The sequence below is a fragment of the Cydia pomonella genome, chromosome 28, assembly GCF_033807575.1.
Source record: "Cydia pomonella isolate Wapato2018A chromosome 28, ilCydPomo1, whole genome shotgun sequence".
NCBI classification, from domain to species: domain Eukaryota; kingdom Metazoa; phylum Arthropoda; class Insecta; order Lepidoptera; family Tortricidae; genus Cydia; species Cydia pomonella.
In genome coordinates, this window is record NC_084730.1 from 2,831,075 (window position 1) to 2,858,330 (window position 27,256).

Genomic DNA, 27,256 nt, shown 5'->3' on the forward strand with positions numbered 1-27,256 from the left:
TTTAAGCTAGTTATAGTAATTCTTCTCCATTATGTATATTGTTATTGTGAATAAAATGTATATTAATTCGCTGTATTTTTTAACTATGGTATCTGTAGCTCCATAATCTAATTACAGGCATAAATATATCTTATCCTATTGCAATTACCTACAAAATTTCAGAGAAATCTAGCTATTCGTTTTAAAATGAGAGCGTAATTATTCATATTCATATATTTATTGATAAAAGTAATTACACGTCCAAAATACTTACACACTATCGTATTACATTTAACTAAATGTGAATTGTAAAATTAAATCAATAAAAAATGTCAATTATAATTATAAATCAAATGTCAACATCGAATACATTAGAAAAATACAATAAATTATGACTTAATATTAAGATTAAATACTTTTGTATGGAGAACCCAGCTTGCTGCGGACTCATAAAACGAGTCATACAGTGTGTCCCTAGCCATTGGACAAAGCCGAAATGTACATATACATTGGGGTATTTAGAACCAGTGTACAAAGTATCATAACAACCGGTGTAGCGGTTTCGAAGAAATTAACAAATTACCAGTTTTCACTTTGGAGCGGCCTGTATAGGGATTGCAATCCGGTCCGGCGGATCCGGTAATCCGGCCGGATCCGGCACTTTTCAATAGCTACCGGATCCGGTAAAAATCGCCGGATCCGGACCGGATCCGGTAAAATAAAAAAAACGCCTAAATACAGCACGCACTGTGCGTTTTAGATAAGGAAGAGGCGACGGATGAGAGGTATGAAGTTGAACAGAGCGTAAAACGAATGAAAAAGTTTAAATTTTGTTAAATAAAAATATATATGACTATGACTGGGAACAGAAGTTGCCTTTCATGTTGGTGGCACGATATGACGATTACATAACTACTGTTATAGGAGGAAAAATAAAAGAATGGAGATGCTATGGAAGGCATTTGTAATTTATTCTAAAGAGAAGGTTAATGTCGTGATAGGAGATTAAAAGTAAACAAATGAGCAGGATTAAGTCGGCGGTACTCAACCGACTAGAGTTGGGCTAATCAATATGTGTTATATGTGTGAATGAATATATGATAACATTGATAATCTTTAGTTTGCTCAGTTTTTTTTTTTCAGATATTTTGCTCGGATATTTATAAGTATATATATAAAAATATTGGTTATTTTGTATTCAAATTTACGAGAGAATATTTTGTATTTATAATTTCATCCAATCTTATGCAATTTCCTTCATCTCCTGGTACTCTACGTCTAGCCAATTCTTTATTTGATCTATGTAACTATTCTTAGAGTCTCTTTCCGCGATGGATTTCAATCCTACACTCCATTAATTTTCGCATGAGATCGTCGTGTCGTGCTACATTCCCTATAATTTGAACAATATAGTTTTCTGTTTCATAAGCGCATTGTAATATGCCTACTTGAACAATAAACTATCTTTATCTGTAAATTAAGAAAAAGTTAATTTTTTTAAATAATACAGTCTCCTACTTTCTCGGAAAAAAATCAGGGCAAATTTAATATAATTTTGGTTAATAGTAAAATATCTTATTTTCTTACTGGAATGGATGTCAACGTAACAAAGAATTCAATCAAACAACAGTTACGAAAACTTGTCCTTTCAGGGAGTTCCAATTCCCACCCCACATCCCATTACCGGGCTTTGGAAACTAATCAAATTTACAATTGTAAACGAAAATTTGAGCACTTGTGAATGGTTAAATATAATAAATGACCGATTTCATATTTTGTTTTAAAGTGATATTGACAGTGTCACACTTTTTACTACTAAGTTCTATTTTATTGTTAAGAAGTTATTTATTAACTTAAATTATAGATTTAGGAATACGCATTATGCAAAAAACTAGAAAAATATGCCATTTAATTAACTTTAATATCACTATACCAAACCGGATCCGGTCCGGCCGGATCCGGCCGGGTTATGGCCAAAATCCGGCCGGATCCGGCCGGATTGAAAATCAATCCGGTTTGCAATCCCTAGGCCTGTATGTGTTAGTAGCTCCCAAGGTAATATCCTCAAAGAATAGTATGGAACCTTCTTCAACCTTTTGATTATCTTTTTTGTTTACGACACTAATAAGCTTCTGACTTTTGAAAAATGTCATCATTATCAAATATTTCGAACAAATTGTCAAAAACACTGCCAAAGATTAACACAGTGTGTTTCTTTTTGTTGTCGATTTTTGCAAATAACTTTTGTTCGTAAAATTATTATTTTTATATTTTGTTCTAATTAAAAAAATATTAACGTCAAGAAGAAACCCTACATGGGATTTCAGGGTTTGTCCAATGGCTAAGGTCACCCTGTATATTGTTCAAAACTCTTGCATTTTCTTCATAACTATTATTTACAGAGCTGGACGACCCATCATTAGTCACCACCGCGACGCCCTACAAGGGCCAGTTCACCCACGAAGAGAATCCTAATCTATCCGAGAAGCTCAGCCAGCAACACAACAAATACCGGGCCATACTGGAGAATATACTTGCGGGTATGTTTCTTTTATTCTCTCCGAAATTAATTTTTAATCCACACCAACTTAGTTTGACCCAATGGTTAACTATTATACCTCGTTTATTTTTGCATTAGAAAAGTCTACACAATCTTGAGGATTTTTATTTATTAACCTTTTGACCGCCAAAGACGTCATATGACGCGCGCGGCTACAGCCCAATATCAACCTTCATGCGTACCGACAAGGTTCACGATTACGCGCCGCGTGCGAGAGGCGTGGCGTTCAAAAGGTTAAAATTGCTTAAAAAATTTAGTGACTTATGTAATCAACAGAATGTAAATGATCGTATTCTTCTTCTTCCTCGCGTTGTCCTGGCTTTTTGCCACGGCTTTTTTTCCTCAGCCTGGAATCCGCTTGACAACTTATCCCAGGGATCGGCGTAGGTACTAATTATTACGAAAGCGACTGTTATATGACCTTCTAATCCATAGAGTAAACTAGGCCTTATTGGGATTAGCCCGGTTTTCTTACGATGTTTTCCTTCACCGAAAAGCGACTGGTAAATATCAAATAATATTTCGTACATGAGTCCCGAAAAGTGGGATGAGCCGGGGTTTGAACCCGCGACCTTCGGAATGAAAGTGGCACGCTTTTACCGCTAAACCAGCGCTAATGTAAATGAACATATATGCCTTATATGTTGTGCCGTAAACGAAATATAGAAAATATCATAAAATTCAAGATGTAGAATGTAAGTTGGTGACAATATTTGCATTTTGTCAGGTTACTGTTTGCCGGAGCCATACAACACGCCGCGCTCGCGCGAGGTCGTGGAGAAGTTCATGCAGAGCCTGAGGGACCCGTCGCTGCCTCTACAAGAGCTGCAGGAGGTCAGTCATTAACCTCCAGGTGCCAAAATATGTCAAAATAAAGATTCAAAATGTAATGGAATGGGAGACCTTTTTCCTAGGCCTAGGTTGGCTTGTTGCATTCATGTAGTAAATTAACTAGATTCGCAATCAGCCGAAAAAAATGGCCCTACATAAGTAATGCTCGAACGGCTTGGGCACGACTTTTGCTCCCAGTCTTGTTTCGGCCGTCGACAAGATAACAGTCTGTCTGTTCTATGAAAAAATGCGCTTATAATAACTAAACAACAAGAAATAAGGATATCATATATTTCTCTCATTCACTCGGTATTAATTTTGACGTTTATACAATGATTAACTTACGAAAACGTCATTTAACCATAAAGTGTTCAATGTTTTGTAACGTGCGTTTTCAAATTTGACACTTAAATTGTATGAAATACTTATCTTGACAAAATTTATAAAGAAGCGTTATTAGCATCTACTAGAACTCTTTTCGTAATGTTAGTTTGCTCCATATATTTTGACATATTTCTTTGGTATTGGGCGTCCATTTGTTTTAATACGTCAATGCTTGTTTATGTATCCCAGATATTAAAAATCTCGGTTTACCCAATGTGTCCGACAATATTGGTGCTTAAAATTGCAAATCAAAATAACTATCGTTATCATATTTTTATTTCATCGTCTAAATAGGGATGCATTAACATGCATATTATTAAACGATAACATAAGGTAGGCTTGTTACAATTGGTGCCGTGACCAACATTTCACAGAAACAATCGTCATTTGTTTTACAAGTTGTTGTTTAAACCCTCGTGATCGTGATTGATATTGGCAAGCGAAAAAGTCCAAAATTGAACCACGAGCATAGCGAGTGGTTCTAAAAGTGATATCTTGAGCGCAAACAAACATAGCACCGAGCTTAGAAATATGCTTATCACACCAACGCGAGGAAAATACTACTGCGTGCTTATTATATATTAATTTAGTTTTATAACCAAGATTAAAATAAAGCCTCATATTAAACAAAAATAAAAATAATTACCACATGTAGCCATTTTGTCTTACTTAATCTATTTTACCCACAGGTTCTATCCTCAGCATCAGGTCGAATCCCTCTCGCAGTGGAAAAGAAAGTCCGCAAGCTCATGACGCTCTACGAGAGAAACATCACTAGTGTCCTAGCGCAGTTCCCTAGTCAACAGATCGCTAGTGTTATAGACCAGTAAGTACTATATCATCAGGCTATATCCGTCCCACTGCTGGGCACACATTATACAAGGCTATAGTAAAAGTCCGCTAACGCATGACACTATGAGAGAAACATCACTAGTGTCCTAGCGTAGTTCCCTAGTTAACAGATCGCTAGTGTTATAGACCAGTAAGTACTATATCATCAGGCTATATCCGTCCCACTGCTGGGCACACATACAAGGCTATAGTAAAAGTCCGTTAACGCATGACATTATGAGAGAAACATCACTAGTGTCCTAGCGCAGTTCCCTAGTCAACAGATCGCTAGTGTTATAGACCGGTAAGTACTATATCATCAGGCTATATACGTCCCACTGCTGGGCACACACTATACAAGTCTACAGTAAAAGTCCGCTAACGCATGACACTGTACGAGAGAAACATCACTAGTGTCCTAGCGCAGTTCCCTAGTCAACAGATCGCTAGTGTTATAGACCAGTAAGTACTATATCATCAGGCTATATACGTCCCACTGCTGGGCACACACTATACAAGTCTACAGTAAAAGTCCGCTAACGCATGACACTGTACGAGAGAAACATCACTAGTGTCCTAGCGCAGTTCCCTAGTCAACAGATCGCTAGTGTTATAGACCGGTAAGTACTATATCATCAGGCTATATACGTCCCACTGCTGGGCACACACTATACAAGTCTACAGTAAAAGTCCGCTAACGCATGACACTGTACGAGAGAAACATCACTAGTGTCCTAGCGCAGTTCCCTAGTCAACAGATCGCTAGTGTTATAGACCAGTAAGTACTATATCATCAGGCTATATACGTCCCACTGCTGGGCACACATACAAGGCTATAGTAAAAGTCCGCTAACGCATGACACTGAGAGAGAAACATCACTAGTGTCCTAGCGCAGTTCATTTATTTATTTCTTTAATCTCTATTGCACATTAGAAAACACACCGTACAATAGGCAAACTTAATGCCGTAAGGCATTCTCTACCAGTCAAACTTATACATTATACATGTACCTACTGTGAAACATTACTTTTTTTTTATACTACGTCGGTGGCAAACAAGCATACGGCCTGCCTGATGGTAAGCAGTCTCCGTAGCCTATGTACACCTGCAACTCCAGAGGAGTTACATGCGCGTTGCCGACCCTAACCCCACCCCCCTCGTTGAGCTCTGGCAACCTTACTCACCGACAGGAACACAACACTATGAGTAGGGTCAAGTGTTATTTGGCTGCGGTTTTCTGTAAGGTGGAGGTACTTCTCCAGTTGGGCTCTGCTCTAGATCTGGAATGACATCCGCTGTGCTGTGCCCTACCACACAAGGCGAGATGACATTCACAATGCCCATACCTCTCTTTTGGACGTAGTTTAAGGACATACCCGGGTCCGATAATACTTACATCTGTAAGATAAATGTTTGCGCAACATGCGCTTGAAAGTAAATTATATATATATAATGTATTTTCATTGTTCCAGCCACGCCGCCTCCCTGCCTAAGCGGGCGGACCGAGATGTATTCTTCATGAGCACACAGGCCTTAGTGCTCCTGGTTCAGAGATACAGGTAAATCTGGTGTTGGTTAATACTCAAGTCCTTTCAATCCTCTGCTTTAAACCTCGACTCAATTTTTCAGACTTTAATTCTATATTTGAGACCTTATCGAGACCTAAGTCTTTTGTAAAGACTTGAGCCCTTTAAAGAAAACTCCCACATTATGTACAAAAGTTTTCTAAAAGGCATTGTCTCCACATAAATTCCATGGGACATGCACAAATTATTAATAAATATCAAATTTCCTTTGTGTTACTCGTGGATAAAATCAATGAAATATTTTACGAAATCTTTATTTGAAGACTCGAGTCGAGTCCTTATAAATTGCACTTAATAAACTCAATAAAGGACTCGGGAATTTTAAGACTGAAGTTTTTTAAGCGCAGAGTCGCGTAATAACGACTGGAGTTCTTTAAACTTCACTATATAAAAGACTCGAGATCTTACCAACTCTATATTCTGTATCTTTAGGTATTTAAATAAAAGTAAACAAAATCTACCCTCAAATGGCTCCTTAAACCAGTTGAGGGTAGAGGAAAATATTACATCATCAAATAATGTAGATTGAAGTTTTGTGTTTGGTTGGTTAACCAATAAATGTTATAACTACCCGAAAATGTACAAATTGTGTGTTTACTTTTATTTAAATACTTAATGATACAGAGTATAGGTAAATCTTCTCAATCTAGCTTTTGCCCATGACTTCGTCTGCGTAAGATCCAAGAAAAAACATACTATCCTTCCCCGGGACTTACCGGGACTTGTTTATTTTCTTACCAAATGTCATCGAAATCGGTTCAGCGGTTGAAGAGGATAGGCAAACAAAGTTTTTTTCGCATTATTATTAATAGAGATCATTCTTATGCCTGTTGGTTAACGAAATAAAATAACATATTTTAGATTGAAAAAGGGGTCGTAATTTATTAAGACATTTCTTAGGTTTTTTTAAATATATTACGTCGGTGGCAAACAAGCATACGGCCCGCCTGATGGTAAGCAGTCTCCGTAGCCTATGTACGCCGGCAACTCCAGAGGAGTTACATGCACGTTGCCGACCCTAACACTCCGCACCCACGTTGAGCTCTGGCAACCTTACTCACCGGCAGGAACACAACAGTATGAGTAGGGTCTAGCTAGTGTTATTTGGCTGCGGTTTTCTGTTAGGTGGAGGTACTTCCCCAGTTGGGCTCTGCTCTAGATCTGGTCTTTACGTTTTTTGGTCAGTACAAATACTTGTATTATTTATGCAGGAACGGCATTCGGGGCAGAATGAAGGCGGCCGTCTACGACTTATTGAAGCAATATTACCAAGTCGAAAGCAACTTCCAGCTGGGTAAGTGTTTACAGGCAACTCAGGGCAGCTGTATCTCTAGATCTATTACGTAGTATGTAGACCAATATGGACTCATTTTGTTGAAATTTCACATACATATAATCACACCTATGTATTTCCCGGAGGGGTAAGGCAGATCATGACATACCTCTTTCGCTTCCTTCACTTTCATAACATTCCACGTACACGCTCGCTGGTTTAGGGTGCTCTTGACCTGGCCTTTCTTCAGGATTTCCCTAATTTATCTACCCATTTCAGCTCCCTCTTCTACTCCTTCCTTGTAAACTCTCTGTGTTAGCCTTCTTCCACTCATTCTTTCCACGTGTCCAAACCATCTCAACATACCTTTCTCAATTTATGTCACTACCTCTTCGTTCAGTCCACACTTTTCCCTTATCACACTGGTAATCACATCTTCTTACGCCTTAATTTTAGTAAAAGAGAAAGATGCCCGCATTGTGTGAAAGAGGATATGAGAAAGATAGGAGTGAGTGCTGAGGTGACGAAAGATAGAGGAGAATGGAAGAGAAGAACATGTTGTGCCGACCCAACATAGCGTGGGATAAGGGCAGGAGGAAGAAGGAGGAGATTTCCGAACTTCGGTGTTCGCGGTAGGCCCTTTTAGACTGCGGGCCAGGAGCATATTTCGTCAGTCATCGCCTCCCGGCTGATACTTTGCTAGATGAGAGTTTAAAAGCTGTTTTAAATAAATAAAATTCTCAGCTGGTTGGAAGACCGTCAGCTGTAAAATGAACATGTAAAAAATACGCGATTTACCACTATATGTGCGCAAAGTATGCGTAATGTGTAAATTTCTTAATCCGTTTATGGCGTTTCAGGCGTTTCACCTGATGAAATGCTACATGCAAAGTTTCATGATTTGTTATTGCTATTATAAAAAGATAAAGCGCTTACTTTTTACATGTTCATGCGACCAGCTTACATTCTTACCACCACGATATAACCGGCTGACGATTTTTTTTAAGTAACAATAGCTTCTTAACTATCATCTGACAAAGTATCAAACGGGAGGCGATGACAAACATTTTTTGAAGTGAAAACTTCTTTAGCGGCGCTGTGCACTTTTTGTGATGGAGAAAAAATGTTAAACTCGCGTCAGGTCACGTGACCGACAGATTAGACAGATTGAAAATTCTTAAGACGGACACGTGACCTGATCGAAAAACTGTTACAATGTCATTGAAGCCAGTAGACCGCAATAAATGAATATTGTATTTTACCACATAAATGATAGTACTTTCATACTGATAATTAAAGCAACTCGTGCAAAATAATTCCCTAACCATTCCAAAATATCAAAAATGCACAACGTTAATATACAAGTTTTCACTTCTGCCGGCACTCCCGGAGTGCAACCCGTTGTTTTTTTTTTATTCTTGTTTCGGTGGCTGCCATTCCTCAACCCACCAACGGAGCGGTAGCTGACGTCCACGAGGGTTCATCATAGCCGATAGGCGATTGGTCATGGAAATCTGTTCCTGGCTCGCGGTCTATCTGGTTCCACACGAGCTTCGTATATTTAGTCGAGCACTTCGAACATAAATGGCCCTGAAAATATATTTTTTTTCATCAGGTTCGTACGACAAATGCGTGATGGCACTTCGCGACAAACACAAGGACGACATACAGGCGGTCGCCGACATCATATTCTCACACAACCAGGTCGCTAAGAAGAACCTTCTGGTAAGTGTATATTAAACGGCTCCAGGAATTGGCTACTTGACTGTTTTTTGTAAATAATGTCAAACGATCTTGATTTTCCTGAGGATCAAATGTCTATATAGGACTCGTGACATTTAAGCAACACAAAGATCAGAAATGTGAGTTAAAGTCTGACGCTTGCACTCGGCGGAAACGCCTCTAACAAAATGATAACATGATGTGACGTCACATCATATAAGTCTGTCCTAAATGTATGGAAGATCAAGGAAATTGCCATTTTGACCCTGAAATATTGCGTTTATGTGTATAGTTGTTATACAATTTATTTTTCAATAAAATGTAAGGAATCGAATGGTACCATTTTCTTTTCTATTTCTGAAAGACAAATAAAAATATTTTTTTTTGAGACTTCGGAGCCTTGTATTCTTTTATAATCTCAATAATAAAAAAAAAACCACTTTTTTTTTATAATAGATGGCTCATTTTCTATCCATTTAATAAATTTTGTTATAATATTCAACATGTGTCAAGTACCCAATTAGGTCTTACAACATTGGATAACAGAAAGAATCGAGGCGATCTTAAAGGGACATACAAAATCTTGTCTGGACACTATAACGTTCCAAATATTAAAGACCTATACATATCAATCCAGAATGTAAGGTTGAGAGGACACTCTAAAAAACTAATGAAACCGACATGTGCTAGCAACCCTAGGACTTACTGCCAAATAATGCAGTAAATGTGTGGAACTCTTTACCAGAAACCGTCGGTGAACTCTTTCAAAAATAGACTAGACACGCATTTTAGAACATTAAAAAGTGGTAAATAAACACAAGTGCTGCGATATACACGCATCAGCTCCAAGAACAGCTAGTGTATCAAATAAAATAATACAAGATAATTGAGTATAGAGGCTTATTGTCTAAGTAAATTTGGTAGTGAACTAAATTTACTGCCATCTTTCGACACAGGATTAAACTATTAGAATGAGATTCGGTTATTCGACGGTGTCGCCATCTACTCGAGTATGGGCCAAAATCGATATCTATTCGAGCATACATTTTTCATGATTTTTTCGAGGCTCGTGTTTTTCTTAAACTTTATTTATCCTATACGAAGTTATATATCTTTGGTGTATATCCTGCCTACATGTTATCAAAGAGAATTTGAAATAGAGGTGTTTAGTCAAAGAAAACTTTGTAGCAACGTAAATTTACTGCCATCTTTCGACACATAATTAAAACTTTTAGAACGCCATTTGATTTTGATCCTTATTCCTTCACTGATATGTTTTCAATTTGTTAAATATGAAGGCGTCTCCAGTTGTTAAAAACCTTGAAGACTAACCTCCTTATTCATAAACGTGTGTCCCTTTCCATCATACTAATACGTCGGAAAGGGACAAACGATTGTTAGCGGCTTAACAACTTTAGCACGGGTCTCTATTGTTTCCCATAAAGTTTTGAGTCATAATGTATTGTTTGTCCACATTTTCGTTAGCCATAATTTGGTTTTTCTCAGAAACGCGTAACTTTTCATGATTGCCATAAAACAAACCTAACCTAACCTATCTATAGCATAACCTAAGGAAATTCCTGAAAAGTTAACGATGCCATAGTTATGACTAATGATAATATGACTATCATTACATTATGACTTTCAATAATTATGTCAAATAAGGGGGTAATTTTGTTAAACGTTCTCACTATTTTTTTAATTACCAGGTGACCCTATTGATTGACCACCTGTGGTCCAACGAGCCCGGCCTGACGGACGAGCTGGCCGCCATCTTGAATGAGCTGACGTCACTGCACCGCGCCGAGCACAGCCGCGTCGCTCTCCGGGCGCGACAAGTGAGTAACTGATTCTAAGGATTCTTCTTCTTCTTCTGTCTTATCCCATTTATTTAGAAAATTAAAAAAAAAACCTAAGAGGGCCGGAACTGCAGAATAAATGCATTTTGATTTGAAACCATTATGTCGCCATTATACTAATTATTTCGAAAGACCGGAGGAGGGCCGGATGAAACCCTTGCGCGGGCCGTACTTTGCCCACCACTGAAGAAATCAATCTAGGGTCAGATCAAACTAAGTTCCAATTGGTACCGATTTTGACAGCCCAGACGGTGAACGTATTATGATTCTATGAAATTATGACGTATACTTAACAGTTGCACCGTCTAGGCTATAAAAATCGCTGCCAACTTATCTTGGTCTGACTCTTTAATCCTGAGAGCTTTCAGGTGACTTTTGACGACCAATTTGGCCTAGTGGGTAGTGACCTTGCCTATGAAGCCGATACTCCCGGGTTCAAATCCTGGTTAGGGCATTTATTCGTGTGATGAGCATGGATATTTGTTCCTGAGTCATGGGTGTTTAAGTATTTATAAATATTTATATATTATATTTATACAATACAAGCCTTAATGAGCTTACTGTGGGACTAGTCAATTTGTGTAATATATATATATTTTTTTAATAGCCTATTTTGTGTCCCACTGCTGGGCAAAGGCCTCCCCTTTTTTCCGCCACTCATCATCATTGTGTAATATGTAATGTGTACATTTTGTTGAAATTCGCAGGTACTTATCGCCGCGCACCAACCGGCGTACGAGCTCCGACACAACCAGATGGAGTCCATATTCCTGTCGGCCGTGGACATGTACGGACACGACTTCCATCCGGAGAACCTTCAGAAGCTCATCCTCTCCGAGACTTCAATATTCGACATACTGCATGATTTCTTCTACCACACCAACCAAGCGGTAAGTGTTTAAAATGTGTACACGGTGTTTTTTTAGGGTTCCGTACCCAAAGGGTCAAACGGGACCCTATTACTGAGACGCCACTGTCCGTCCGTCTGTCACCGGGCTGTATCTCATGAACCGTGATAGTTAGCTAGTTGAAATTTCTACAGATTATGTATTTCTGTTGCTGCTATAGCAACAAAATAAATATTTAAGAGGGCTCCCATATAAAAAAATATTTTTAGATAATGGTACGGAACCCTTTGTGCGCGAGTCCGACTCGCACTTGGCAGGTTTTTTTAACTCCGTTAACTTCGGTGTGAGGCTAAGTACATTTATCTACACACATATCATAAACCCTCTATGATACCTTCAAAATCCGTAAATAATGGCCAACATTACGATAAACTATTTTGTTACAACAAATATCTTATCTGTTGTAATTGCTTCCTTACTACATCAAAACCGATTTAGTAATGGCATTCAAATTTCGAACATCTCTGAAAAAAAAAGCAATTCGATTTGACCTCTATTCCAATATCAGTCGAGATGCTTTTTTGTTACGAAATGAAATGTAATTTGCATACAATTTTGACAAATCTCGCATGTTAGTTTGTATCGAATGATACGGAATAGGCCCCCGAATCTAGTTTCTCTGTGTATTAAAAAGAAACTACGGATGCATGACATGCGTGAAAAAAGTTTTCATTTACCGCCACTCGATTTACAGTTTATCTTTTAATTCGTTTTAAGTATATTTTCTATCAATTTAGCTAAATTTTGTAATAATATTCAACATGTGCCAACCCAATTAACCCGACGGCTGCGTTTAGCTACTGCATTGGGAATATTTTATACAATAATAAGCTGCATTCGCAACAGTAACTAATAAAAAGACATGCCAATCAATTTTACGCGAACATTTATTGTACCTTCCAATTTAGTTCAAAAAACTGTTCTTATTCATTGCATGTAAGTGTTTTTATGTCGATTGCTGAATAGTTATAGGCAGGGTCCGTATATTTCATGCCGTTGACGGAAAAATGACGTCACGCTACATAGAGTATGATTCCAATTAGTCTTTTCGCAATATTTAACCATTTGTCAACCTCTTTAGCTAACTGATATCTATAGGGACCGTGCGCGTTGGAGGGTCAGCCATCTTTTGGCCTGAATCGGAACCAAAAACATGTACATTTACACGTCACGTGTTTTCTTGTGCATAGTAGGTTCTGCCATCTTGTGGGGTACATCGGAACAATGAATATCACATTTACGCCTCGCGCCAAAATCTGACGGCTCCTGTGCTGCCTCCTACAGCTCATGCACGCTCCCTATAGATACTTGACAATCAGTACAGAAACGTCTGACTTTCATCTTTGTCACTTAACTAAATATAAGATTGTTAGTTAATTCAATAATACATATTTTTGATTTTTAATGGTGTGTTGTACGAAATAAGTAATTTTTTACGCGTCAAATGCGTTAGATTAGTTATCAAAATTTGTAGTGTTATAGAAAAAACTGACTGAATGTGAAATTACGTCATTTTTACGTTAACGGCATCTAAAGGGCCCTGGTTATAGGCTATTTTGCTATAGTGTTCGATATACTCCTCAAATAAAGCTCTTCTGATGAAGAATGAAGAACTCCAGGATAGTACTATCGTATTGTTTTTAACTTAATAACAAGATACAAGTAAGTAACGTTTAGGTATTTTGATTTTCTATATATAAAGATGTGTGGCCGCTTTGACTATATGGTGCAGTCTGATGTAGGTACAGTTGTTAGATTTGTAGCTGGCCCTCAACGGCTTATCTTTTTTCCATTGTTAATTAAAACTGTGCGTGCCACTACCTGCAAAAAAAAGGGTCGTATAATTCTAATTGGCACCTGAGCGCGGGCTAGTCTAACGCTCAAAGAACCAGTGTAGGTGTGCTCTCCGATAACGCGCCTTTGTTACGCATATCGAGAACACATTTTAGGCTGGTTTCGGTAACGTTCGACTCGCCGGCGCTCAGTAACCGTATAGAGACCACACAAGAACTCGCAAATTGTTATTTCAATTACCATAGGAGTTGTAATTTAATAACCGGTTAAAGTGACCGGGCCTATTTTTATGCAGGTAGTGACACGCGCCGTTTTGGTTAACAGTGGACAAAAAATAAGCCGTTGAGGGCCAGCTACAAATCTAACAACTGTACACGGAGCGGGGAGCCGTGACGTATGTGTGTGACGTCATGTGTCGTCAACCGGTCTTTAGGAGTAGGTTCTTATATTGCGCCAACACTATAGTTTTAATAGTTTCATGAAATAACAAGTTTGAATATAAATAAATAAATATTATAGGACATTATTACACATATTGACTAAGTCCCACAGTAAGCTCAATAAGGCTTGTGTTGAGGGTACTTAGACAACGATATATACATATAATATATAAATATTTATAAATACTTAAATACATATATCCATGCTCATCACACGAATAAATGCCCTTACCAGGATTTGAACCCGGGACCATCGGCTTCATAGGCAGGGTCACTACCCACTAGGCCAGACCGGTCGTCGGAATATTATTTTTCTCTTTCAATTTTAAATCACGAACATTTACTTTTTAATTACATAAACATTAACTTTTTTTTACTAGTTGGTAAAATATCTAATTATGAGTATCTCATAAATATGGAGCTTATTACTCTAGTAGAAACAAAAGAGAGTATTAACAGAGATTTTCATTTAATCTAATATTTCGAAATAAACAAACACAAGAACGAAAATAATGAGTAAAAAATACACATATCTGCAAATAATATGCGGATCAAATGAATTACGTAACATATGCAACACAATTTTTATTTGAGATATCTTTATGATCTGAGCAGCGTGAACATCGAATAAGATGTTTGTAATATCTGGAACAAATTATAAAATTAATTTACGAACAAATAATCAGTCTTATTTTTATTTGGTTGAAATATATGCAAAGGTATAGTTGCGTTTGCAGACGACATAAAAAGGCCAATTACGGCATTCTCTGAACCAAAGGTTTCCATTGGCAGAATTAATGTTGGTTCCTAAGAAGTATTTGGCAGTTTCAATGCCTATCGCCCCATTTCCAATACAAAATGAACCCTAGCGGGTTTTTGGCACTGAATGTGTTAAGAAGTGGAGCCAGTTAGATTATTGATGCAGGTTATTTCCGCTTCGGCGACGTCTAAGGTTAATAACTGTTTAAGTTTGGGTTCTAAATCACGGTTGGTATATAATTTTCAAATAAATTATAGATGTAGACCGTTCCAAATTTCAACTAAATCGGTTCAGGGGTAATTTATTCTCCATACAAACATCCACCCCGCTTTTCACACCCTTAAGGGATGATTTTTCGCATAAAAACTATCCTATGTCCTTTCCCGGGACTCAAATTATCTCTAAACCAAATTTCAACTAAATCGGTTCAGCGGTTTAAGCATGAAGAAGAATAAAAAAAAAAGGGTTTCTGTTTCATTATTTTACTCGGATGTTTATACTTCGGAGTGGTGTCAATGTGATACCATAAATAAAATCGGCATCCCCGATTTATACGATACCAAACCATACGGCCTAGTAGCTTTACTGGTGTAGATATCAAGAGAGAGAGGGAGAGAAGATAAAGAGACAACAAATATCTTGGTGGCTCCACTTCCTAAATAAATCATTGGGTTCTAAAGAAATCTTCGGTTCACGAAACGCCGTATTTCATTGGCTGCAACCATCACTAGTAGATTTGCTAAGACAAAACTACAGATGTGCAAATTCCAGAAAGATTCAAAAAAGTTGGATAAGTTCTAGGAGATTTTAGGAAAATTTCATAGGATATTAAAGAAATTTCCGTTTTGGAAACAGAAAATATCGATCACCATAAAATAATATGAGAAGTTTCTGATATTTTTAAATGTGGAAAGTTCGCAATTTTCGAAAATTTCCCATAGCCCATCAGTATCGTTACCACGAGTTTGACACTGACATATTCACTCCCTCATTGGTGCAAGCGAGATGCACTGCGTTTGAGTTTACGCAGTCGCTAGTTTAAGGCTAAATTAACGCAACCTCATTGTGTTTGGGGTTATTAGAATTGTATCGATAAGTATTACTAGAAAAGTACAGTCGGCGATAAAAGGTTGCATCAAAAATGAAATTGTTGACAAAAAACTTATTGACCGTGTACGTGTTATATTATAATGTCGATTACTTACGGAGACGAACAGCTCCATGTCGAAATCGAACATGTTGAAAGCTGTGATTTTCATCGGGACCTGGACAACAAATAAAGTTTGTGAAGAGCAAAATAAGTTGCTAAACGGGCGAGGTGTCGGGAGTCGTTCGATTCGAAGCTGGCCCCGAGCGGCTAATCTTTTGTCTATTGTTAACTAAAATCGCGCGTACCACTACCTGCAAAAAAGGGTCATACCTATAATTCTAACTGACACCTGTGTAGGTGCGCTCTCCGATAACGCGCCTATGTTACGCATATCGAGGACACATTTTAGACTGGTTCGGTAGCGTTCGACTCGCCGACACTCAGTAACCGTAGAGGGACCACACAAGAAAGCGCGAATAATTATTTCGCGAGTTGTAATTCAATAACCGGCTAAAGTGACCGAACCCATTTTTTGTAGGTAGTGGCATGTGCGGTTTTAGTTACCAATAGACAAAGGATTAGCCACTCGGGGCCAGTTTTATTTTGTAGCGACAAAGCGAAAATAGTTAATGAGTGTCAAATAGAAAAAAGAATCATTTCGATCGGTAGACTATCTTCGAAATCTATTTGGCAAACATTTAAGCGAAGAACCCATGAAGCGGCGGCGTGGCACCGCCCGCCGCAACGGCACTCAGTTGAGCGGCTTGAAATTTTGTATCACGGTGTAGAGATTCAGCCTAGACTGCGCGTGTGCGTGTGTTCTTCGCCTTATGAAGCTGTTGACTTAAACTGTTCATAGCAAATGTCATTCGGTTAGACCTGTAGGTAGACAATTAGACATATTCATCTAGCCAATGAGGGCTACCGTTTTCGTGCTCACCGGTTGGCGCCACTATAGAGTGAGGGCCAATGATATTATATAATTATAGATATAGTCTGTCAAGCAAAGTATGTCAGTAGCAATGTACAGCAAAGTGAAGTAGGGCAACACTCAAAAGTATTGCGTTGGTATTGCGCCAAGAAAATCAGCAATGTACATCGAACCAAAACATGTAATTATCATAACTTCAAATTTTACAAACATTTACGATCAACGAGCGTGATTGTATATTGGAGGCACCTTGTCTTTGCTTAAGTTCAATACTTTACTCTTTGGTTCATGCACAAGCTTATTTAATATATTGGTTATGGAAGGCAGAGGCAAGGAACGAAATCTCCTTAGGCAGAACTGTTGCAAAAGTGTCCAGCTGTCAGCTATAAATAATAGTTCCAAATCTCTCCAGAGTAGCGCTAGGGTAGCTAAGAGCCTAGGCGTTATTAACGGAGTGAAGTGCGCTGTCTATGATTAGATTGTTTTCTCAAGTATTCTAGGTATTGTAGCGCCACCTATTTATGGTTTTTGTCGGACAATTTTTGGTATATGGAGTTTATGTTCCTTGCCTCTACCTTCCATAATATTGGTATTTAATGGTGACAGCAGAAATTTCTCATGAAATAGCTACGATTCAGAATGTAAACAAACATGATGGCTGTCATTCACTATCCACATTCCACAGATAAAACATAGATGACACGCGATTTTGGAATTAATCGAAAACAGTGTTGCTAATTTTCAAATTTGCCGCCTTTTGCTACTGACAAGATTTGCTTGACCAAGTATATGTTAGAATACATAAGGAACGCAAAAAATACTTCCATATTTATTTCTACACCTACGAAGAAATCTGATATATTTGATTAATTTTCGCATTCCATTCATCTTCGTCATTCTCGTTGTTGAACATGAGCGTGCACGTGCACATTTCTCGCTTGCCCAGCTGCGACTAAAGGCATCTTGTACAATTTGTCGCATGGTAAGCCCTTCAATTTTGGAACGCCTAAAACCCTATCTTGAGTGTTAATATTAATCATTGGTGAGGTCCTGAAAAACAGATCTCAAAATTCTCCTATGGTTATTTAAAAAAATCTATACGTTCTAATATACACAGAAGTATTTTAACGTCTGAGTTTGGTGTTTCTTAAACCTTTTTTTTTTTTTTCAAGAGAAAGCTTAAGTGGTAGGTATACATATTTTTTCGCCAAACTGTGGACAGTTTGTTGGCGAATGGACAGTTTGTTGGCGAATAGACAGTTTGTTGGTGAATTTAATTTTGCATATATTTTAGTTGGCACTTTTTTAAAACCAATAACATTTATTGAACAATATCTAATAAGAATAATCAAAGATGGTAAAATATTTACCACAATAATGAATAAGGAGTGAAATTCGCGATAAAAAAAGTTTGCAATCCCCAAAAATTCTATGCACTTGACATTTTGAATGACCTCCGACTACACTAGAGCCCCTAGCGGCGAACGAATTAAACGCGATATCATTATCGCTAAGGGTTGAAAGAACATCCTGGTATTTTTTTTTGTGTGAAGAGTCGTGTATAGTTTTGTAATACGAATCACGAAGTCAGAACTTTCTTACTGAAGAAATGGAAGGGATTGTCTCGCACGGCAGGGGTGTGGGGGGTACGAACTTCGTGCTCGAACAGTTACCTGTGCGCGTGCTATCATGAAGACGATCATTTTTCGCGCTCGCTCGTCGTTCACTCGCTCCCAGCCGCAGCAGTACAAATGAGTGGCGACCTCTAGTGCCTACGGAAAGTACAAATTTCAACTTGTTGATAAGCGCGTTCAGTACAATAAAGCTATTACCTAAAGTGGCTTAAACTTTAAAATTAAACAAAGCGAAGTTTCTGAACTTTTTAGTACTGTTTGATTATTGATTTAAAAAATATACACCACTACAACGAAACACAAACACACGAAACGAATACACTGTGAAATTTATAATATGTAATGCCAATAGCCAACACAAAACTCAGCGTAGGGGACGTAGGATTTTCTAGTATCATTTCGTTTCTCTAACCCAGGACCATCGGCTTCATAGGCAGGGTCACTACCCACTAGGCCAGACCGGTCGTCAAAGCATATACATATAGGTTATTCTATGGTTTACGGTTTGTGCTAGTGCTGCCTCTGGCGGAGAACGTGACATGTATTACTCCCTTTTACCGCTACGTAGAAATGTTCTTTAGACATTTTTATGTTAAAAAAAAGTCACTTACAGATAACATAGCCTTAGAAAATATTTTTTCTGCCCTCCCGGCGGAAAAATAGTATGCGCACCACGGGAGGAAACGTAGGACATTCCGTCCCGCGGTTTTGCCAACCTCGCCTTCGGCTCGGGTAACAATTTTGCACGCGGCACGCAATTTCCTACTTTTCCTCCCTTGAGACACAAATAACTAAAGAAATCCACTTACGCTGACTTGTAATTTAGCGGCGTAACGGCACGGAAGGTATATGTGAGCAATGGTGCCTACAATGAATACTAGGTATCTGGGATCAATTCCATAGCCCTGTAACAAATTTATGATTACTGATAGTGGTATTAATACCCACACTCCACTTATCCAGTGAGCTAAGTAAACTAACCTCAATAATCTGGTACATGCAGTTGCAAATCTGAAGCATGGTTGCAATGACGATTATTCCAAGCCATATGGCAAAAGTTTCTTGTATGAGCTCCACCATCCTGTAGTGTTGTATACAGGGTGTTACATGAGGAAACCGAAAGATTTTAACAGTGTATTCCTGATCACATTTATAGACTAAAATGTCATATAAACTTTTCTGGATATCGCCTAGTTTCAGAGTTAATATCAATTAAAAAAAAATCTTATTGTAACTTAGTGCAAAACACCTTTTTGATGCCGATGATAGCAATATGGGGCGTAGTCTAAATATCCTTATTGATAGATGTCAAAGAGTACAAAAAAAATCGTAAAAATTCATTTTCAGTTACATTAAAACTAAGCTACATAAAAAAATTGAAAAAAAAATTTTTTTTTTTGACGACATTTATTTAAACTCACATAAACATATACATTTTTTCCCTTCTTGTGGCCTCAGAAGTGCGTGGTTAAAATCTTTCGGGTTCCTCGTGTTACACCGTGTAGTGTATTTCTTTAGGCACAGAACCCACGCAGCAGCGTGGCGCCGCTCGGCACCGCGGAACCTCGTATGATGGTGTAGTCAAGCCGCCTAGTCTGCGCCCACGACGCCGCGCCACCGCGCGGTAGAACTGCGCCGTGGGCCCGGTCGAGGCGGTTTGGCTACACCGTCATACGAGGTTCCCGCGGTGTCGAGCGGCGCCACACCGCTGCGTGGGTTCTGCGTCTTAGGTGTTTAACAAAACTTTAACAAACTACAATACGGTATTTTATTGGGCAAGAATGTTCAAGCCAATAAATTTAACTCGATGTTACAAAATTTACAAAAGTTTGCATATGTACGTATTATCACTTACTTAACGTAACAATGAAGCTAATATAATCGTGCTATTTTGCTAATACAAATATAATGGGATGATTTGATTAATCAATAGTAATTTAATTTTTGTAATATTTGCTATTGGCCCTAGTAAAGAACATAAAATGAGACGGAATGTCAATACAATAAAAGCCATTTGAGGGTAGATGAAAACATTACATGATTAAATAGTGTAGGTTAAAGTCAGGTCGTTCAGTGACAGATCCAGGTGGTTTTGTATTTGGTTGGTTAACCAATAAATGTTGTAACTACCCGAAAATGTAACGTAAATTGTTTGTTTACTTTTATTTAAATACTTAAAGAGTTAGAGTATAATCCGTTTTGAAATCTAGGAATTTTGGTTAATGGGTAAATTGAGCTTAACCAAAGCAATTTTCCTCACCTGAATAAGTCATTCTGCTCCGAGATAACATCCAGCATCCTCCTATGCCGACTATCTCTATCCCTCTCCAACATCGCGTCCTCCATAGTCTTACAAGCCAACTCCATCTTCATACAAGCATGGTTAATAGTTATCCCGAAAAACGCATCAAAACCCGTGAAACTAATGATATAAAATAAAGAACAATAACTCATATAGAAGAACATGATTTCAAAGTATGGGGAGGTGAATCGGTCTTCTCGCGGTGAGAACGGTTTGTCGATATCGTGAATCATGTATTTGACTGGGTTTTCTTTGAAGGTATAATTGTAGAAGGTTAGGACGACGGCGGTGAGCGGGAACGTTAGGACGCACGTTGCGACTGTTATTGACCAGCATTTTTCGCTGAAAAAAAGATTATTTGTGACAATCCATATCAAAAGAAATTATTTATGTACCAAATTATTTTAATCTTAATATTAAGTCATAATTTATTGTATTTTTCTAATGTATTCATTGCTGAAATTTGATTTATAATTATAATTTGATTTAATTTTACAATTTACATTTGGTTAAATGTAATACGATTGTGTAAGTATTTGGACGTGTAATTACTTTTATCAATAAATATATGAATAATATGAAAGGGAAGGTCCGGTCGGCGCTTATATCGCGTAGCACAGCATAACGCCCCGGCCACGACATCGCGCGGCGGCGGCAGCGGCGAGCGGCGAGCATAGGTTGGAGCGAGACGCAGCGATCCGACCTTTCGTTCCCACTAATGGCCGCCGCTCGCCGCTGCCTCAGCGTGACACACGTTCAGGGTTATATTGCCATACTAGGCCCGCAATGTTGTTCGTAATTTCATTGTCGGCGCGCCTCAATAATACACGAGCAACACGATATTTCGCAGCATACGAACCCCTGCGTCTGGTTTGAGATTGTGATTGGCTATTTCCATACAAGTTTTTGAATGCTCCTAACTTATAATAATTAAAAATTCTAAACAAATTAAACGACGGGGCATAGCTGTGGTTGATATATGTATATTAAATTGTGTCAAAATATTTTTAATCATAATAATATCCAGAGGAACATGAACATGAGGTCAACGTTTGTACGGAAGGGCGGTTTGGTTGTCCATTATCGTTTTAATTGTATATATTAAACGAAACGAGGGTGCGGAGTGCTCATCGGCAACGCGCATGTAGCTCCTCTGGAGTTGCAGGCGTAAATACGCTACGGAGACTGCTTACCATCAGGCGGGCCGTATGCTTGTTTGCCACCGACGTAGTATTAAAAAAAAAATTATACCTGTAGTACTGAGTGTTTTGTATGTGCCGACGGGCGATTTCTTTGTGTTGCTCGGGGAGGGTGTTGTATCGAGCGTGATCGGAATCCATTTTTTTAATAATGCTCCAGGCTTCTTTCCTACTGTAGAAAAACAGCATCATCTGCAAATAAATAAAAATACTAGGAAATTCTATAGCAACCACAAAAACTGCTATTTTAGAACACTATGGCTATATCCATTCCATTCTAAACTATGGTATCATTTACTGGGGAAAGTCTGTATGTGCCCCATCAAGTTTCATCGCACAAAAAAATGTGTTAGAATAATGTGACCATTTCGTGGCACTCCTTCCTAAGATGTTTTTTTTTATTTTTTATATAATTTTGTTTCTGTGTTTGTGCTTATGAATAAATACAGTGGTATGCGTTTATTTTGACCAACCGCTTACTATGACGTAATTACTGTGCGAAGTTTAGTTTTCATATAAAATTCAGTGTAACAATGTCGGATAAGATGACTTCGCTTATAGCAAATCGCTGACACATTATGTAGCTTGTTTTCGTGGCCGTCACCACGTACATTGTGGTCACTACATACGTGGCGATATTGTGAGCGCGAGCTCCAAGCGAGAGCGCAATAAGGAAGCCGATGTGTGTAATGACCATAGCACACGCTTTTCATACGACGGTTTTCAACATACTTGCGAGGAAAAAAGAAACTTTCATATTAATCAAATTTTAATTGTTAAAACAGTAAAAGTCTTGCATCTGTCATACTGCCTGCCGCCCCTGGCCCCGCCGCGGCGGTCGGCGGGCCCCGGCTCCCGCCATTCCACGTTATAAAATCTACTCGACCAATTTAAGAAGGCTCCGTTTCCATACATATTAATAGCAATCAGTTACCTTCTTAACTCAGTCGGATAATATAATGAAAAAGCACGAGTGTTATAATATACTGAAAAAGCACGCGTGTTCAATATCTAGGATTATGAGCCAAAAAACAGTGGAATAAAAACGCCGTTTTGAGCAAGTGTGTTGAAAAACCAATTACATTACAAGCTAGGAAAAAAGTATGCCTGATAATTTGATAATATCTAGAAAGATGATCCTATATTATCTGACTTACCTTAAAGATAGCTCCAAGGAACGGTCCAATAACTGTGGTGTGTCGGATGATGTTGATAATATCCCCTCTAAACCAGCTGTTCCACATGTCCAATAGGGCTACGATACATACCGGTGACATTGTCACCAGTATCGTAACTGTAAAAAAAGTAAAAAAGAGAGAGATAGCCATGTTACAGACATTATTGAAATGGGGTAGATTTAGATCCGATCGAGTTAAGATGGTAACTAATTGCTAATAATAACTATGTATGGAGACGGAGCCTTCTTTAATTGGTCGAGTAGATTTTACAACATGAAGCACTATCTCAGAGAAAATAAAATTTGTACTAAATGTATGCCTCCCCTCTCCTCGGTCATATAACCCCCCCCCCCCCCATGGCCATCGGCCTTATCAACTGCCCCCTAGCTGGTGACCAGCATGCCGACGATCATTGTGAAAGTGATTATCAACCACAGCATATGCATTTCACTAAGTGACTTGAGTTAAATGACACTGACTGTGAGAAAATAAAATGTGTACTAAAGGTATGCCCCTCCCCCTGTCCTTAGTCATATAAAATCCTCCCCCCCCTACCTTGGCCATCGGCCATATCGACTGCCCCCTAGCCCATCAGCTGGCGACGCCCTTGAGTTAAATAACACTTTCTGAAAGTGTTTCACAGAGTGTCTTGACTTAAAAGACTTACGGATGCCAACTACTCTGCACACTTCGGTGTTTGGCGTAGGGTACAGCATGCCGACGATCATTGTGAAAGTGATTAGATATCGATTTCACTAAGGCTTGTGTTAAATGAAACTGTCTGAGAGAAAAAAAAAATTGTACTGAATGTATGCCCCTCCCCCTTCTCCTCGGTCATATAAACTCTGCCCCCCCCTGGCCATCGGCCATATCAACTGCCCCTTAGCCCATCAGCTGGCGACGCCCTTGATAAATGACATTTTCTGAAAGTGATTTCACAAAGTGTCTTGAGTTAAAAGACTTACGGATGCCAACTACTCTGCACACTTCAGTGTTTGGCGTAGGGTACAGCATGCCGACGATCATTGTGAAAGTGATTATCTTGTAAGTTTCACGGAATGGCTTGAACTCCAATTCCTCAGTTACTGGAACTACAAAAAATAAAAATGTCGATATAATAAAGAAACTCTGATTTCTTGAACCTGTAAATCTGTACCTATGTGTTTAACCTTTTTGACGCCAATGACGGATATATCCGCACCGTAGGTCCAACGCCGAAAACGGATCCGTCACAGACCACAGAGAAATACGTGCCTACGCATACTCGTAAAGCTCAATTTCAGTATCGACACTTCGGTGATGACGTGGCGTCCGGGTGACAGCTTTTGTGTTTTGTGTTTGCGATAAGGTCAATTAAACTAAATACAAAATAATTATTGAATTTGTATTTAAAATACTCAATACAAAATACTTTTTTAAAATACAAAAACTTTTCGATAAAAAGTAGAGGTGAATAGTGAATACCTAGTTTGAATTAAAAAGTATTACTCGGAATTTCCGAATTGGAATTTGAAAACTGTGTGTCAGTCAGGTCTCTAGAGTGCAAATCTCGAGTTGTTTCCTCATGTTAACCGGTAGAATGGACTTGTAAGTGATGGGTTTTAACGGTCAATTTTTAAAGGCAATAATTTAGATTTGTAATGTTTTACAGCTAGTATATGCCTCTCGTTGGTGTGGTGAAAATGTCTCGTTTGTGTTTCACCGATACGACCTTTCAACCTTCAAGAAAAGAGCGTACTCACATCTTAAAGGCCGGCAACGCACTTACAACCCCTCTGGTGTTGCAGGTGTCCATGGGCGGCGGTAATCGCTTACCATCAGGTGATCCGTCTGCTCGTTTACCTCCACTACCATAAAAAAAAAAAAAAACCAGGGCAGAAGTTTGTTCACATCTCGTGCCTTGAAACTCTGGCAACGCACAAGATTCCACTTTTTTAACCACTCGCCACGCTTGTGGTCATGTGCGGCGTTACTAAACAGATTCAACAGTTCCATGTTAAAAGAATGAGAGAGTTTCAAGGATTGTAACGTCAGAAGAGATTGTAACTCCTACCTTTTTTTTTATACTACGTCGGTGGCAAACAAGCATACGGCCCGCCTGATGGTAAGCAGTATCCGTATCCTCCAGAGGAGTTACATGCGCGTTGCCGACCCTAACCCCCTCCCGCCCCTCGTTGAGCTCTGGAAACCTTACTCACCGGCAGGAACACAACATACCTAGTATTTTGTATTTTAAATATAGGTCCCAAAAACTATTTCAAATAAAATACAAAATAGTTTTCTTCAAAAGGTATTTAAAGGGATAATACAAAATAGGTATTTTGAATTTGCATTTTAAATACAAGTATTTCAAATAAGTCACATCTCTGCTAATTCTAGCAGTTGCTATTTCAGATGCTAGTTCAGTTTTATGCCGTGTCGTACAGCTGCGTTCATGACCCACAAATGGTCTCGCCGGAAGATCAGCGCTGACTTTTGAGTTAGCATTAATGCTGAGGCGGGACCATTTCGTGGTAAACTATTTATTTATTCTATGTTTCTCTCTTTTGTTATGTTGTTATACTTTTGTATGTCATAGTTTATCACGAATAAATGCAAAGATTTCTGATTTCTAATAGCATTTTATGACTTTTGGGTATATAACATTTCACGTAACGAAAAAATCTTACCCAATGGAAGAGTGCTGGACTCTTTCCTTCGAAACGATTTCATGGCGTCTTTCTATGCGTAATTCTTTCATAAAAATGTCCTTTAAAGAAACTTGCTAAACGAATTCGCCCCTTGCTAGGAATCATGCTGTCAGCAACTCTGTAATAAAGTAATTTCATTACGCGTACAGTCGAGCTTAGCTATTAACTTATTATGATTGGTTACTTTTTAGGGTTGCGTAGAGAAATTAAACTCTAGAGATTTAGACGGACCTAGAAATACAGTACCGGATAGAGGGGAAGGTTAGAAGAAACATGTTGAGGTGTCTGCTTAAATCTACCCTCATTGGGTTCAAGCCCCTCCCAAACCCAAACCACCTAAATCTATACACCTAGACTCCTTAACTCAAAAAATATTTTTTTACTTTAAGATTAGTAGTTAAGTTAGAAAAAATACATGTTTTTTATGAAATAAACAGATTAATTTTGACTTTTTTTTTAATAACAATAAAGATCAATCTAATGGGAAAACCCTAGTCCTTTTCTTCTTATTGTATTCTGAGATCTGCAGCTGTAGTACGATCGCATTTTTATCACTTGTCACTATGCCTGTCACTTTCACACTTATATAGCACACCAAGAATAAGCGGGCATCTCGCTCGTTTCTTTCTAGAACGTGCAGAATGTGGAATGAGTTGCCGCCTGAGGTATCTCCTTTGCGCTAGCTCTTCAAGAAGCGGGTATTTAGGGTTCTCAAGGGTCGGCAACGCTTAAGTGGCTCCTGTGATGTTGCTTATGTCCATGGGCGACGATGACCGCTTCCCATCAGGCGGCTCGTCTGCTCGTTTGCTGACTATACTATAACATTTAAAAAAACATACTTGTTAGAACGTGACAGGCATGCAAAATGCGACCGTGCTACAGCCGCTGGACTCTGAAAGTGTTTCAAAATATATTAATGTATTTCAAGAACCTGAATGTGCGGATATCTCAACATAATAAATTGTATGTAAAATTAAACCTCCGTAAAAACGTAATAAAACGAATTGATCCCATTACAATTATGTCCTACTACTTTTTTTATTAAAATTATATTTTGATGAATGTTAAATGGCAAATACCCTGCTTCCAGCTTCATAAGTCGTTTGACATTTTGCCACTTCGCAATTTTTAAGATACGGTTTTACTAGTATCCGACCGAAACTGGATCTTTTGCCGAAACCGAATGTTCGGTCTAGCCCGTTTCAATTTGCAATCGTTGAAAAAATGTCGATGATCTTCCTTTTTAGACATATTATGAACAATGGAACACTTATAGTACGTGCAAGTTTAGTGGTTTAACAAAC

The 27,256-nt window shown here is 38.5% G+C and overlaps 2 protein-coding genes across 5 annotated transcripts in view; one reads left to right on the forward strand and one right to left on the reverse strand.

Moving 5' to 3' along the window:
• The window catches only part of LOC133532867 (acetyl-CoA carboxylase), a 134,978-nt gene that overhangs the window by 59,296 nt on the left and 48,426 nt on the right, over positions 1-27,256 (forward strand). The window contains 8 exon segments of the mRNA XM_061871725.1: positions 2,382-2,519; positions 3,267-3,373; positions 4,444-4,580; positions 6,059-6,145; positions 7,384-7,466; positions 9,061-9,170; positions 10,877-11,005; positions 11,734-11,916. Of these exon segments, the coding sequence (XP_061727709.1) occupies positions 2,382-2,519; positions 3,267-3,373; positions 4,444-4,580; positions 6,059-6,145; positions 7,384-7,466; positions 9,061-9,170; positions 10,877-11,005; positions 11,734-11,916 (974 nt within the window).
• LOC133532864 (odorant receptor 13a-like) lies at positions 14,573-26,564 on the reverse strand. Of its 4 annotated transcripts, XM_061871722.1 has the most exons (10): positions 25,932-26,333; positions 24,228-24,353; positions 23,242-23,378; positions 22,137-22,276; positions 20,844-21,227; positions 19,565-19,664; positions 19,393-19,488; positions 18,623-18,721; positions 16,134-16,193; positions 14,573-14,813 (listed from the first exon to the last, which is right to left on the reverse strand). In XM_061871722.1, the coding sequence occupies exons 1-10, from the start codon at positions 25,972-25,974 to the stop codon at positions 14,769-14,771; spliced, it is 1,230 nt and encodes a 409-aa protein (XP_061727706.1). In that variant the 5' UTR covers positions 25,975-26,333; the 3' UTR covers positions 14,573-14,768. The 4 variants fall into 4 exon arrangements, with proteins under 4 accessions (XP_061727706.1, XP_061727707.1, XP_061727704.1 ...); XM_061871723.1 differs by lacking the exons at positions 24,228-24,353; positions 25,932-26,333 and adding an exon at positions 23,930-24,130; XM_061871720.1 differs by lacking the exon at positions 14,573-14,813 and having other exon boundaries at positions 15,591-16,193; positions 25,932-26,564.

Bases quoted from the DNA above. Each gene is read 5' to 3' on its own strand.
- LOC133532864 (XM_061871720.1), bottom strand. From the start codon at position 25,974: ATGAAATCGTTTCGAAGGAAAGAGTCCAGCACTCTTCCATTGG. The intron at 22,277-23,241 runs GTAAGTCAGATA...ATTTATTTGCAG, and splicing joins TCCTTGGAGCTATCTTTAAG to ATGATGCTGTTTTTCTACAG. The intron at 21,228-22,136 runs GTATAATTTTTT...TCTTTTTTTCAG, and splicing joins CAAAACACTCAGTACTACAG to CGAAAAATGCTGGTCAATAA.